Source organism: Heterodontus francisci, chromosome 7, assembly GCF_036365525.1.
Source record: "Heterodontus francisci isolate sHetFra1 chromosome 7, sHetFra1.hap1, whole genome shotgun sequence".
In the NCBI taxonomy this organism is placed as follows: Eukaryota; Metazoa; Chordata; class Chondrichthyes; order Heterodontiformes; family Heterodontidae; genus Heterodontus; species Heterodontus francisci.
This window is the reverse complement of record NC_090377.1, coordinates 70,905,414-70,918,594: the sequence shown is the minus strand read 5'-3', so window position 1 is coordinate 70,918,594 and position 13,181 is coordinate 70,905,414. Positions and strand designations below refer to the sequence as shown.

Below are 13,181 nucleotides of genomic sequence, written 5' to 3'. Positions count from 1 at the left end.
TAATGGGAAGAGAAGGGTCCATGAATATTCACCTCTTCAAATATCTCACAGCTAGCACGTGAGTGCAAAGGGCTGAAGCATTCAAAGGGCGGCACAGTGGCGCAGTGGTTAGCACCGCAGTCTCACTGCTCCAGCGACCCGGGTTCAATTCTGGGTACTGCCTGTGTGGAGTTTGCAAGTTCTCCGTGTCTGCGTGGGTTTTCTCCGGGTGCTCCGGTTTCCTCCCACAAGCCAAAAGACTTGCAGGTTGGTAGGTAAATTGGCCATTATAAATTGTCACTAATATAGGTAGGTGGTAGGGAAATGTAGGGACAGGTGGAGATGTGGTAGGAATATGGGATTAGTGTAGGATTAGTATAAATGGGTGGTTGATGGTCGGCACAGACTCGGTGGGCCGAAGGGCCTGTTTCAGTGCTGTAACTCTAAACATAAACTAAACAACCATCTTCAGCCAGAAGTCCCAAGTGGATGATTCATCTCTGCCTCCTATTGTCTCCAGGATCATAGATGCCAGTTTTCAGCCAATTCGATTCGCTCCTCATGATATTTTGGCTGTAGTACTGAATGAAAACTTGTGCTGCTGAAGCTGTCACACTCCTAGTCGTGCTGTTTCAGTACAGCTACTCAACAAAGTGGAAAATTGCCCAGGTATGTCCTGTTAACAAAAAGCGGGACAAATCCAATACAGCCAATTACAGCCCCATCAGTTTACTCTCAATCATCAGCGAAGTGACGGAAGGTGTCATCGACAGTGTTATCAAGGGGCACTTACTTACCAATAATCTGCTCAGTTTGGGTTCCACCAGGACTACTCAGCTCCAGACATCATTACAGCTTTGGTCCAAACTGAGCTGACGAGAGCTGAATTCCAGAGGTGAGGTGAGAGTGACTGCTCTTAACATCAAAGCAGTATTTGACAGAGTCTGGCACCAAGGAACCTTAGTAAGATTGGCATCAATGGGAATTGGAGGCAAAACTTTCCACTGCTGGTGTCATACTTAGTACAAAGATAGTTGTGGTAGTTGGGGAACAGTCATCTCAGCCCCAAGACATTGTTGCAGGAGGTTTTCAATGCAGTGTTCTATGCTAAACCATCTTCAACTGTCTCATCAATGACCTTCCCTCCATCATAAGGTCAGATGTAGGGATGTTCATTGACTATTGCACTGTTCCATTCACAACTCCTCAATTAAACAGTCGATACCTGTATGTAGCAAAACCTGGGCAACATCCAGATTTGGGCTGATGTGTAGTGCGAATGTTTCTTTCTACTTAGGTGCCAGCAATGGCCATCTCCAATAAGAGAGAGTTCAGCCACCTCAACCTTTCCATTCAATGGCATTATCATTGTCGAATCCCTCCTCCTCACTACCCCCATCAACATCCTGGAGGGGTTGCCATTGCTCAGAAACTTACTGAATCTACCACATAAATATGGTGACCACAAGAGCAAATCAGATACTGGGTATTTTTTTTTCCGTGAATGACTCATGTTCTGACTCCCTAAAGCCATTCCACCATCTACAAGGTACAAATCAGAAGTGTGATGGAATATTCCCCACATTTTCTGTGTAAAAAAAAAAAAAATTAGTTATACTATCAAATGTATTATTTTTGTTTTACTTAATGAAAAATTTGTTGCTGGTGCTGAGCAACAATTCTATCAAGATGCAGAAGTATCCATGACATGTACATGTGCCTGTCACGGTCGATATTCATTCTTGTTCAGTACTTGGTTTTCATTGTAATAGCTGAAAATAAAGCTTTGCATAAGTGGTTTGTACTAAATGGGACCAGAACTTTTAGTGCCGCAGAAGAAACGGTACTGTATTCAGTGAAGCATTCACGCCAGCTCCAGTGCCTGGAGCCCTTTCTGGCTCCATGCCATTTAGCCCATCAGGTCTGTGCCAGCTCTTTGTAAGAGCAATCCATTTAGTCCCAGTCCCTTGCTCTTTCCCCACAACCCTGCAATTTTTTATCCCTGAGTATTGCTCCAGTTCTCTTTTGAAAGCTGCTTCCACCACCCTCTCAGGCATTATGAAGCTACATGTCACCTGTCAGCAGTTGAAGCAAGATGAGCTGCAGATCCCCGTACCAGCAGCACTGTTCAAAGAGCCTCACTGCTCCAGTGCACCAGCAACATTCATAACCGCCCTCCAGCACAACAGCTCCTTTTGGTTTAGTATTCTTTGTATGTTTTAAATAAATGATCAGTGTTTTTTCTCAGATTGATTCCGTGGGCTGTTCCTGCCACTTCCCCCTATATATTTCTGTCTTTATAGCAGCTCCAATCACATGTATGTTCTACACACCAAATTATCAGGGCCCATTTTCCCCTGCCCATAGCTTCCAACCACCTTTATTTTTTTTGACAGTTTTTGAATCCTGTTTTTGCCAGGCTTTCCTGTCAAGAGGGATTGATTCTACAGGCTTTCCCCACCACCTGCTTTCCTCTCTCTGGGGCTTCCTGCTGATTCTGAGTGGGTGCCTAAATAGTTCCCATCCGTGTTTCATTAGGCTACAAGCTCTAGGTTTGTTACTTTGTAGTTTCAATAACCAGAGACACCCCTCTATGGAAACTTCTATCCCCTGTGCTCTAATAATTCAAACAGAACTCGAGCCATTCAGGAATATGGTTGTAGGAGGGGCGTATTGGAAGGGAATGGTAATAAATCACCCAGTCATATAAAAACTTGTTATTAATGGATCTAAACAGTTAAAGATATAGTAAAAAAATATTGTCATCAGTTTAGTTTAAATATTGAACTTCACAAATAAATTGCTGTTTCATGACACGAGGGGCCAGGATGGTCACATGACTAGTACAGTGCAGATTTTGATGATTTCCAATTAGCAGTCAGTAAGAGCGGAGCTGAACCGGGGGACTAGTTGGATGGTGTTTGGAGAAGCTGCAGGGCAGCGTATCCCTTGAAACATTCTCACGGATCCTGGGGGGCCGGCCCTGGATTCCCCGGTTAAGAACTCACCAAGGCTTCTTTGACAGAACCTCCCAAACCTGGGACACTTCCTACCTAGGAGGACAAAGGCAGCAGGTGCATGGAACACCACCACCTCCAAGTTCTCCTCCATGTCACGCATCATCCTGGCTTGGCAATATATATCCATTCCTTCATCGCTGGGTTAAAATCCTGGATGTTCCTACCTAACAGCACTGCAGAAGTACCTTCATCACGTGGACTGTATTGGTTCGAGGCGGTTCACTACCACTGATTTTGAGGGCAACTAGGGATTTGCAGTAAAGGCTGGTTTTGCTAACGTTGTTAACATCCTATGAATTAATAAAATAAAAAAAAGTATTGGAATATCTTGCCTAACCAACCACATAGACCTTTGAGGTTGTGACATCATAAATCAAAGGGGGAAGCCATGATTTACATTTACTTACTTTATCAAACACTTTTTGAAAATCTATTACATGATTTGAGTTTACAAATTAAGGTCAGTAGGCATTAAGGTAAGATGTGGAAATTCACTCAAAAGCAAAATATTGCAGATACTGGAAATCTGAAATAAAAAAGTACTGGAAATGCGCAGCAGGGTTGGGCAGTATCTGTGGAGAAAGAAACAGTTAACATTTCAGGTTGATGACCTTTAGTCAGAACTGAAATTCATTTGCTAGCCAAAGAAAAGGAAGTTGTGTTGTACTGGAGAGGAGCTATTGTAAGTTCCAATGGTTGTGCTAGCATTTCATGTCTGGTATGCGTAAATTCCCTAGAACTGCAAAGTGATTAATTTGCAAATGACATCAAACTAGTGGAGCTATGGAGTAGAAGAGTGCTAATCAGATTTGCATCTTGGCTCATTAGTGGTAACTGAAATTCAATGCAGATAAATGTAACACGTTGCTTGTTAGGAGTTGAAAAAAAAGAAAGATTTGCTTTTATATAATGCTTTTAATAACCACTGGAAGTCTCAATCAAGTATTTTTGAAGTGTAGTCACTGTTGTAATGTAGGAAACACAGCAGCCAATTTGCGCACAGCAAGCTCCCACAAACAGCAATGTGATAATGACCAGATAATCTTTTTGTAATGTCATGCTCACGAGAAGTGCAGCAACAAAAATACAGAAACAAATGGAACAGTTATAAAAAAAAATTAGAACAATTTTAAAAGACTGGTACATTTTCTGTCAGCAAATTGGAGGATAAGTCACATGATCCATACCAACTCCAGCACTAAACTGCACATCCATGTCTACTAGAACTAAAACCAATTAACCCCGACTACATAGAAATGAGACAGCTTAACAGACATGGATGTGAGCTTTACACAAAATGAACTAAGACAAAGGCATTCCCCAGATACTACATCTCCAGCTATCCTTTACCACACTAGAATGTGTACAGCCCCCATCTTGTCAAAATGGGCCAATTAAAAGCTATTGTACAGCCCATCAAGAACTGAAACCTAAAGTCACATGGGCAAAACTAACAGTTTATGTATAAAGCTAATCATTTTGAAGAACAAAGAATCCCACAGATATTCCTGAAATAGACTTTTACACCTTGAACTCTAAACACCTCTTACCCTTTAGCTTCCATCTATCTCTTGTGTGTGCATGTGAGAGTGAATGCGTGGGTGGTTCTGCAAACATTTCGGGTGATGAAAATGGTTCAATACAAAACATACATACATGTAAACATACGAATTAGGAGTAGGCCCCTCGAGCCTGCTCGGCCATTCAACAAAGGCATGGCTGATCTGATTGTAACCTCAACTCCACGTTCCCGCCTATCCCCAATAACCTTTCACCCTCTTGCTTATCAAGAATCTGTGTACCTCTGCCTTAAAAATATTCAAAGAGTCTGCTTCCACCACCTTTTGAGGAAGAGAATTCCAAAGATTCATGACCCTCTGAGAAAAAATTTCTCCTCATCTCTCTTAAATGGGCGACCCCTTATATTTAAACAGTGACCCCCTAGTTCTAGATTCACCCACAAGAGGAAACATCCTTTCCACATCCACCCTGTAAAGACCCCTCAGGATCTTGTATGTTTCAATCAAGTCACCTCTTACTCTTGTAAACCTACAAAAAAGCCTGTCGCTGTCTGTTTATTTGGCAAACAAAACACGGGCTGAAACACTAATTGAACCAAAAACACTGTCTATGGTCAGTTGGGAGGTGACTAGTGGAATCCAGCCACGTCTTCAACCACCTGGCCAGAACGGTGATATTGAGTGATGGATAAATATTGAGCAAAACACTGGGGATAACTCCTCTGCTGTTCAAAATCATGCCATGGGATCTTTTACGTCCACCCAGGCGGGGCCTCAGTTTAACGTCTCATTCAAAAGATGGCACCTGTGACCATGCAGAACTGTTTCAGTACTGCACTGGAGTGTCAGCCTTGATTTTTATACTCAAGCTCTGGAAGGACTTGAACCCAGAACCTTGTGATTCAGAGGTGAGAGTGCTACCAACTGAGCCACGGCTGACACAAAAGGAAGACCATTAAAGGAACAAAAGATGTATCTACAGGAGGTGTAGTTGGCAGAATGATGAGCAACTGCTGTCTGAAAGCAGAAAGAAGAGTCAAAACCAGCAAAGAAAAAGGAAACAAATCGGGGGCAGAGGTTACAATCTAAACTAGACCTTGTCCCATTACTGCTCCCTTTGGCCTTGCACCTTGAGCCCTTTTGTCATTTCATTTCTCCTGTCTTCCTGTCACAGATTTTCTTTGTCCCACTCTCTTCCCTTTCACTTAAGGTCATTGACCTGAAACGTTAACTCTCTTTCTTTCTCCACAGGTGCTGCCAGAGCTGCTGAGTATTTCCAGCACTTTTTTATTTCAGATTTCCAGCATTCGCAGTATTTTGCCTTTATAACCAGGAAATCTGCTTGTCAAAAAACCCAACTGGTTCACAGATGTCCCCCGAGAGCATTAAAAGTCACTTTCCGATTGCCTCTTAATGCTGTCATAGAAACTGGGGGTGGAAATTCAGAACTGTCTTGCCAGTGTTGCCCACATCTATAGACCAAAAAGTAAGGCTCTCTTTAGTCTTGATAAGCGATGTCTCAGAGAGGAACCATGTAGAAACGTACAATAATTGGATAGCAGAATTTATCTCCTTCTGTATCATTCTACGATGAGAAGAAAATCTAAAACAATACTTTGATCAGGTAGGGCAACATGGCGATCAACAATTGGGATGGATTGTCAGGGAGAGTAAATGCACTCATAATATTTGACTCGTATATGCAAGGCGAGATGCTGTCGGGCAAAGTTTGTAGGGTTAGTACTCTGGAAGGATGGAATTAAATGGGTTGAAGGACCTATTTTCGTTCCTAATTTATATTAAAGGGGGAAAATTGAAGAAAGCTCATTTTGAAAACAAATTCACTGCTTGCCTATATAGAAACCATCAATTCACGGCCGTGAAATTGGCCATTTTGTGGACTTTGCGCATTTTATTCATTGACCAGGCTCAACTCGCTGATTGCTGAGCATGTTGCGAACTTTGTTCATTTTAATGATTGACCCAAGGCTCAACTCGCTGATTGGTAGATGAGGGAGGTCTTCCGGTATAGTTTTGACAGAATCAGTCTTAAGTTTTTGCAGACAAGAGAGATTGCCAGAATGAGCAAATCAAAAACAGCCGTTACCATTACTATGGCACATTGAGTGAAAGCATTTGAAAGTCAAATTCTACATGCTGATGGTGGAATACTGTTTTGTATAAGCTGCATAGTTTTGTTGGATCACACATGGCGAGCAACGGTTCAGTGCCACTTAAGAGTCCAATAGCCATCACAGCAGAAAGAGAGCATCCAGCACCAGACTGCTGGAAAACGAACACGCAAAAAAAAGCAACAGTTTCATCTCTTTTTAAGAAGTTGACAGAGAGCTCAGAAAATCATCAGTTGGTTACACTGGAACTTGTGGATGCTTTTGAAGTGCCAACATACTATTGGAAAAACTTGATCACCCAAAGTTGTGGGTATTCATTCAATGTAATGTGCAAAATAGTGGTTGCTTGCCAAGTGTAAATAAACTACGATAGGACTACTGAAGGTTTTTGCTGCACATTGTGAGGAGATGTAGTCTCAGATTAACGCATGAGTCTTTTGCAATTATGTATGATGAGTCCACTGATGAGCAAGAAAACTTATTTAAAAAATAGCTCTGCATATCTTTGACCTTGCACAAATGGACCTGTTGATGGATTTAAATTCGTTTGTTGCTATTCCTGGCTTTGACAAGAACTGTATGCTGGACATTCTTGCTTACAAAAGCATTACTGAAGAAGTGGATTGTACTTTGCCTGTGCTGCAGTTTTGAAACACTGTGGAATGCAGAATTTCACGCCTTGCAAGGCTAGTACGGCATTGTCTGACAATTCCAACAAACTCCGTATGCAGAGAGAGTTGTGTCTAAACATGTTCACCGCCGAGACAGGGAATGAAGAAAGAGACAGTTGCAGGTTGCTCCATGCTCACATTCAACCACGGACATCAGCAAGTAAAGAATATGATCTGTTTATCGTCAGTTTTTTACAATAGTTTTAGAGTATTCCAATAAATGCCATTTGAAACCAGAAACCTCCTTTGTCAATAAAAGCAAAATACTGCAGATACTGGAAATCTGAATAAAAACAAAGTGCTGAAATTACTCAGCAGGTCTGGCAGCATCTGTGGAGAGAGAAGCAGAGTTAACGTTTCAGGCTTTTCATCAGAACTGGTAAAGGTTCGAAATGTAATAGGTTTTGAGCAAGTGAAGTTAGGCTGGGGGGAAAAGATAACAAAGGGAAGGTGTGTGATAGGGCAGGAGAGATTAACTGACAAAGGTCATGGGACAAAAGCAGAGGGAGTGTGCGAATGGTGTGGTGAAAGATAAGGCATTATTGCAGAGAAAGTGTTAATGACAGAATAATGAACAGCTCTGTCCAAAAGCACAAACATGAAAAACCAAGTTTAAAGCAGGCACATGGTAAAAAAAAAAAATGATAAAACAAAATAAAATAAAATAATAAAAAAGGGCCAGTCATGCTCTGAAATTATTGAACTCAATGTTGAGTCCGGAAGGCTGTAGAGTGCCTCATCGGAAGATGAGGAGCTATTCCTTGAGCTTGCGTTGATGTATACTGGAACACTGCAGCAGGCCAAGGACAGAAATGTGGGCATGAGAGCAGGGTGGTGTGTTGAAATGGCAAGCAACCGGAAGCTCGGGGTCATGTTTGCGGACTGAGTGGAAGTGTTCCGCAAAGTGGTCACCCATTCTGCGTTTGGCCTCCCCAGTGTAGAGGTGACTGCACTGTGAGCAGCGAATACAATATTCTAAATTGAAAGAAGTACACATAAAATGCTGCTTCACCTGAAAGGAGTGTTTGTGGCCTTGGATGGTGAGGAAAGAGGAGATAAAAGTGCAGGTAATACACCACCTGCGATTGCATGGGAAGGTGTTGTGGGACGGGGACGAGGTGTCGGGGGTAATGGAGGAGTGGACTAAGGTGTCGTGGAGGGAACGATCCCTTCGGAATGTTGATAGGGAAGGGAAGATATGTTTGGTGGCAACACACTGGAGGTGGCGGAAATGGCGGAGGATGATCCTTTGGAGGTGTAGGCTGGTGGTTGGAAAGTGTGGACAAGGGGAACCCTGTTGTTCTGGGAGGGAGGGGAAGGGACAAGGGCAGAAGTGTTGGAAATGGGTCAGACATGGTTGAGGGCCCTGTCAACCACAGTTGGGAAGAATCCTCAGTTGGGGACAAAGGAAGACGTATAGCATGTCTTCCTTTCACCTCAACCGAGGATTTCCCCCCCACTGTGGTTGACAGGGCCTGCAACTGTGTCCAACCCATTTCCCGCAATTCTGCCTTCATCCCTCCCACTCCCTCCCAGAACTGTGACACGGGTCCCCTTGTCCACATTTTCCACCCCACCAACCTACACATCCAAAGCATCATCTTCCGCCACGTCCAGCGTGATGCCACTCCCAAACACATCTTCCCCTCCCCTCCTTCTCAGCATTCCAAAGGGATCGTTCCCTCTGCGACACTCTGGTCCACTCCTCCATTATCCCAACGCCTTGTCCCTTCCCACGGCACCTTCCCATGCAATTGCAGGAGATGTAATACCTGCCCTTTTACCTCCTCTCTTCTCGCTATCCAAGGCCCAAACACTCCTTTCAGGTGAAGCAGCGATTTACTAGTACTCCTTTCAATTTGGTGTACTGTTTTTGCCACTCACAATGCAGTCACCTCTACACTGGGGAGACGAAATGCAGATTGGGTGAGCGCTTTGCGCAACACTTCTGCTCAGTCCGCAAGCATGATCCTGAGCTTCAGGTTACTTGCCATTTCAACACACCACCCTGTTCTCGTGCCCACATCTCTGTCCTTGGCCTGCTGTAGTGTTCTAGTGAACATCAACGCAAGCTTGAGGAACAGCACCTCATTTTACGATGAGGCACTTGTTACGACTTAGGCAGGAGGACTGCACTGTTAATTCAATCCAGTTCTCCACAGATCACAGCATATCCATAAATTTTCTCATTTACCGAAACAGCCACTTCAATACTTTATTTGTCCCCAGAATAAAGCACACCAACCGGGTTTCTTTAATAACAAAATTATCCGTTTATTATAAAACCAAGTCTTTAACCAATAATGAAGTAAATATATATGAGAATCGAGATATTAAAGCTCCTTATTTTTCCCCTAGCCCTCATGCACATGCACATACATCCAAAATCCGATTAACCGGGAAAAAAGGGATTTTTGTTTACAACTGTTTCAAGTGAATAAAAGGAATTTAAAAAATGACTTCGACTGCAAAGATCTGGAAAGAAGGTCTTTGTTTTGGTGTGGTGGCCCAAAGGCAAACAGTTGGATCCACTCTGAGTCTTTCCAGGTGAGGTTGATAAACAGTCCATTTGGGTAACTACAGAAGGCTTCACATAGGTCTACCATCAGGTATCAGCAACAAGGATCTTCTTAGACCTTAAACATTTGATGTAAAGTCCTTTTTCTTTTAAAGATGCAAGATTTCTGCAACCATTCAGGACTTCTTAAAACACAGGACACAACAGTACAGCTTGATGCAGGCATTCTTCAGAGAAAGAGATTTTAGCTGTCTCCTGGCCAGTCTAGCAGCAACTGACTTTTTCACAATCCAAAAGTGAAACTAAATTTCAACAGTCATGTCACATAACAATCATAAATCTTGGCCTGTCACTCCCCTGCTGAGTTATTTGGAAACAGGTACCTTGCAGTCTGTGTACATTTCACTTAGTCCAAAATCACAAAGTTCAGCAATCTCTCCAGAATTCCAGATGAATCAGACCACAATTCAAATATCAGCTCTGAAGGCATATTTTACAAAGAAAAATAGAAGCACTCACATAACACACTCCGGACTGAACATTGAGTTCAGTAATTTCAGAGCATGGCAGGCCCTTTTTGTTTTATTTTGTTTTATCTTTTTTTAACCATGTGCCTGCCTTAAACTTCGTTTTTCATGTTTGTGCTTTTGGACAGCTGTTCATTATTCTGTCATTAACACATTCTTTGCACTAATGCTTTGTCTTTCACCACACCATTAGCACACTGCCTTTGCCCCATGACCTCTTTGTCAGTTAATCTCTCCTGCCCTCTGCCCTATCACACCCCTTCCCTTTTGTTCTCCTCCTGTTTCACTTGCTTAAAACCTTTGCCACTAGATCTGCTAAGTATTTCTAGCACTTTCTATTTTTATTTAAAACTTTCTTTGTCATTTTTTATTGTTTTTAAACAGATCTATTTCATGGTTTGAGGCGACACTGTGAAACTTACGATTTAAATATGGGAAATCGTGAAATTCATGATTCTAAAACGCCATGACCGTGAAATTTGTAAAATCTGACTGTGAATTTGTTAGGGCCCTAATCATATAGTTCTATTTTCTAAAGGATCCAGTGTCTTTGATTGCCGTGAATCTAGCTATAAGTTGAATTGCAGATATATTTTTTAATGCATTGTCATAGACACTCATCAATCAAGAGAAGGTCATGTGACCTTTGTACAGGTGTTGGTAATGGATGACTACACAAAAGTATTAGTAAAAGGTCTTGAAAGTCAGCAGTTGATTTAGCTATTTTTCTCACCAAGTGGTAGAAGTGACTACCTCCTGCTCTGCATATCCTACATTTGATCACAATAAGAATTTGCAGTGTGGCAAAAGCCTTCTTCCCACCACATACTGCGTAATGTGTATTAATGCCACTAGGCTTCTCTCTGTAGCTCCTTTAAAACAATGTTGGACGAGCAACAATGACAATATTCTGCTGATTAATTTATTTTTAAAAGGGAACTGTCTTTGCAATTGTTCAGTCATCGAGCCAGTGTTATGGCATTGTATCCAGTTTATATGATGTGTTTTGATAACATTAATGCCATTGCATTGTGTATTTGTAAGCAAAATATAAAATATTGCTTCCTGTAATGCAGTTTTATCACTTGACTATGATCTTTTTTATTGCGATGTATGAAAAGATATTATTTGACAAAAGATTTAACAGTGAACAATTATCTGTCATCACTTAGAATTTGGTTGTACCTTTCATTAAAAGAAATGTGATGTGGCTTTCTTTCAGAATGACCAGGTGCTGCAGAGTTTCTCAGTGGATAAAGGAGAGTTTACATGCCCCCTCTGTAGACAGTTTGCCAACAGTGTTCTTCCTTGTTACCCTGAGAAGAGTGAGGAAAAGAGTATTTGGTCACCTTACAACAGCAAGAACCTGCTAACTCTCATCAAAGAAGTGGAAGAACAACAGGAACAGTTGGGAATGTTCCCAGTAAGCATTAGTGTAAGGCTGACAAATCTTACTTGTTATTTATTTCTGGGTTTCTAATAAAGTAATCTCTTCACTAAACAAAAAAGAAAAAGATGCTGATGCTGGAAATCTAAACTAAGGAGAGAACAGAGTTAATGTTTCATGTGTGGATCCTTCATCCACCCCTGAAATGTTAATTTAACTATCCTCTCCACAGAAGCTGGCTGACGAGCTATTTTCTTGTCCAATTAATTACTGCAGGTCCAATATCCAAAGTTTGGTTGTCCAAAAACTGGACATTTTTTGAAACTATCCAGATGCAACAACAGTTTAGTGTCAATTGATCATAATTATTCGAATTAAACTTGAAAAGACTGAAGACAAAGTCAATGATTCTCTTGAGTTTAGTCAATTACTAGCCAACTTGTTTTAAAATGTCAGTGGCGACTGGCGGATCCTCAAGCCCCCCCCACCACCACCCCCCACAAAAACACCCCTGCTCCCTGTCCCAGGGCCAGGCTCTAGTCAGCCAGGGACGGTACTCGGGCGGGTAATAAGCCAACGTCTGTGGTTGTCCTCTGGCTCTGGCTGACTTGGAGGGCGGTCGCAGCTCCATGCGTTCAGAATCCAGGAAAATCTGAAACCTGGCACGGCCTCGATCCCGAGGGTGCCAGATTTTAGATTTCGGACATGTACTAGGATAGAAAGCATAAAAGTTAACTTAAGTGGTTAACATTGAATGTTGTAGATCACTTTGTAATATAAATATACTTATCTCATACTTACTGCTCATACAAGCAAAGGAGGACCAAGAAATTGATAAAATTAGAGAAAGTAGGCTAGCAAGAGATAAAAACCGATTGTATACAATTCTATAGCTGTTTGAATAGGAAGAGATCAGTCAGAGTAAACATGGGCCTATAGGTAAGGACAGGTGAAATTATAATGGGGAATAAGGAAATAGAGACAGCAAACAAATATTTTGTATCTGTCTTCACAGTAGCAGACACAAGAAAAATGCCATAAATAAAGAAGGACCAAACGTCTAGTGAGAATAAAGAACTAAAGAAATCAATATAAGTAAAGAAATAGTACTGGAGAAGTTACTGGGACTAAGTGGTGACAAATCCCCTGGACCTGAGAGCCTGCATCCTATAAAGTCTTAGTTATACAGCACAGAAACAGGCCCTTTGGCCCATCATGTCTGTGCCAGCCATCAAGCACCTAACTAATCTAATCTCATTTTCCAGCACTTGGCCTGTAGCCATGTATGCTAAGGTGTTTCAAGTGCTCATCTAAATACTACTTAAATGTTGTGAGGGTTCCTGCCTCTACCACCTCTTCAGGCAGTGCGTTCCAGATTCCAACCACCCTCTGGGTGAAAAAATCTTTCCTCGAATCCCTTCTAAACC

The 13,181-nt window shown here is 42.0% G+C and overlaps 1 protein-coding gene across 8 annotated transcripts in view; it reads left to right on the top strand.

Annotated features, from left to right (window-relative positions):
• Positions 1-13,181, top strand: part of ubr3 (ubiquitin protein ligase E3 component n-recognin 3) — a 416,754-nt gene that overhangs the window by 237,439 nt on the left and 166,134 nt on the right. For 6 of the 8 annotated variants that reach the window (XM_068035371.1, XM_068035368.1, XM_068035366.1 and 3 more), the window contains one exon: positions 11,590-11,802. In XM_068035371.1, the coding sequence (XP_067891472.1) occupies positions 11,590-11,802 (213 nt within the window). The remainder of the gene's footprint in view (positions 1-11,589; positions 11,803-13,181) is intronic. The other 2 variants (XM_068035370.1, XM_068035367.1) reach the window with 1 other exon arrangement.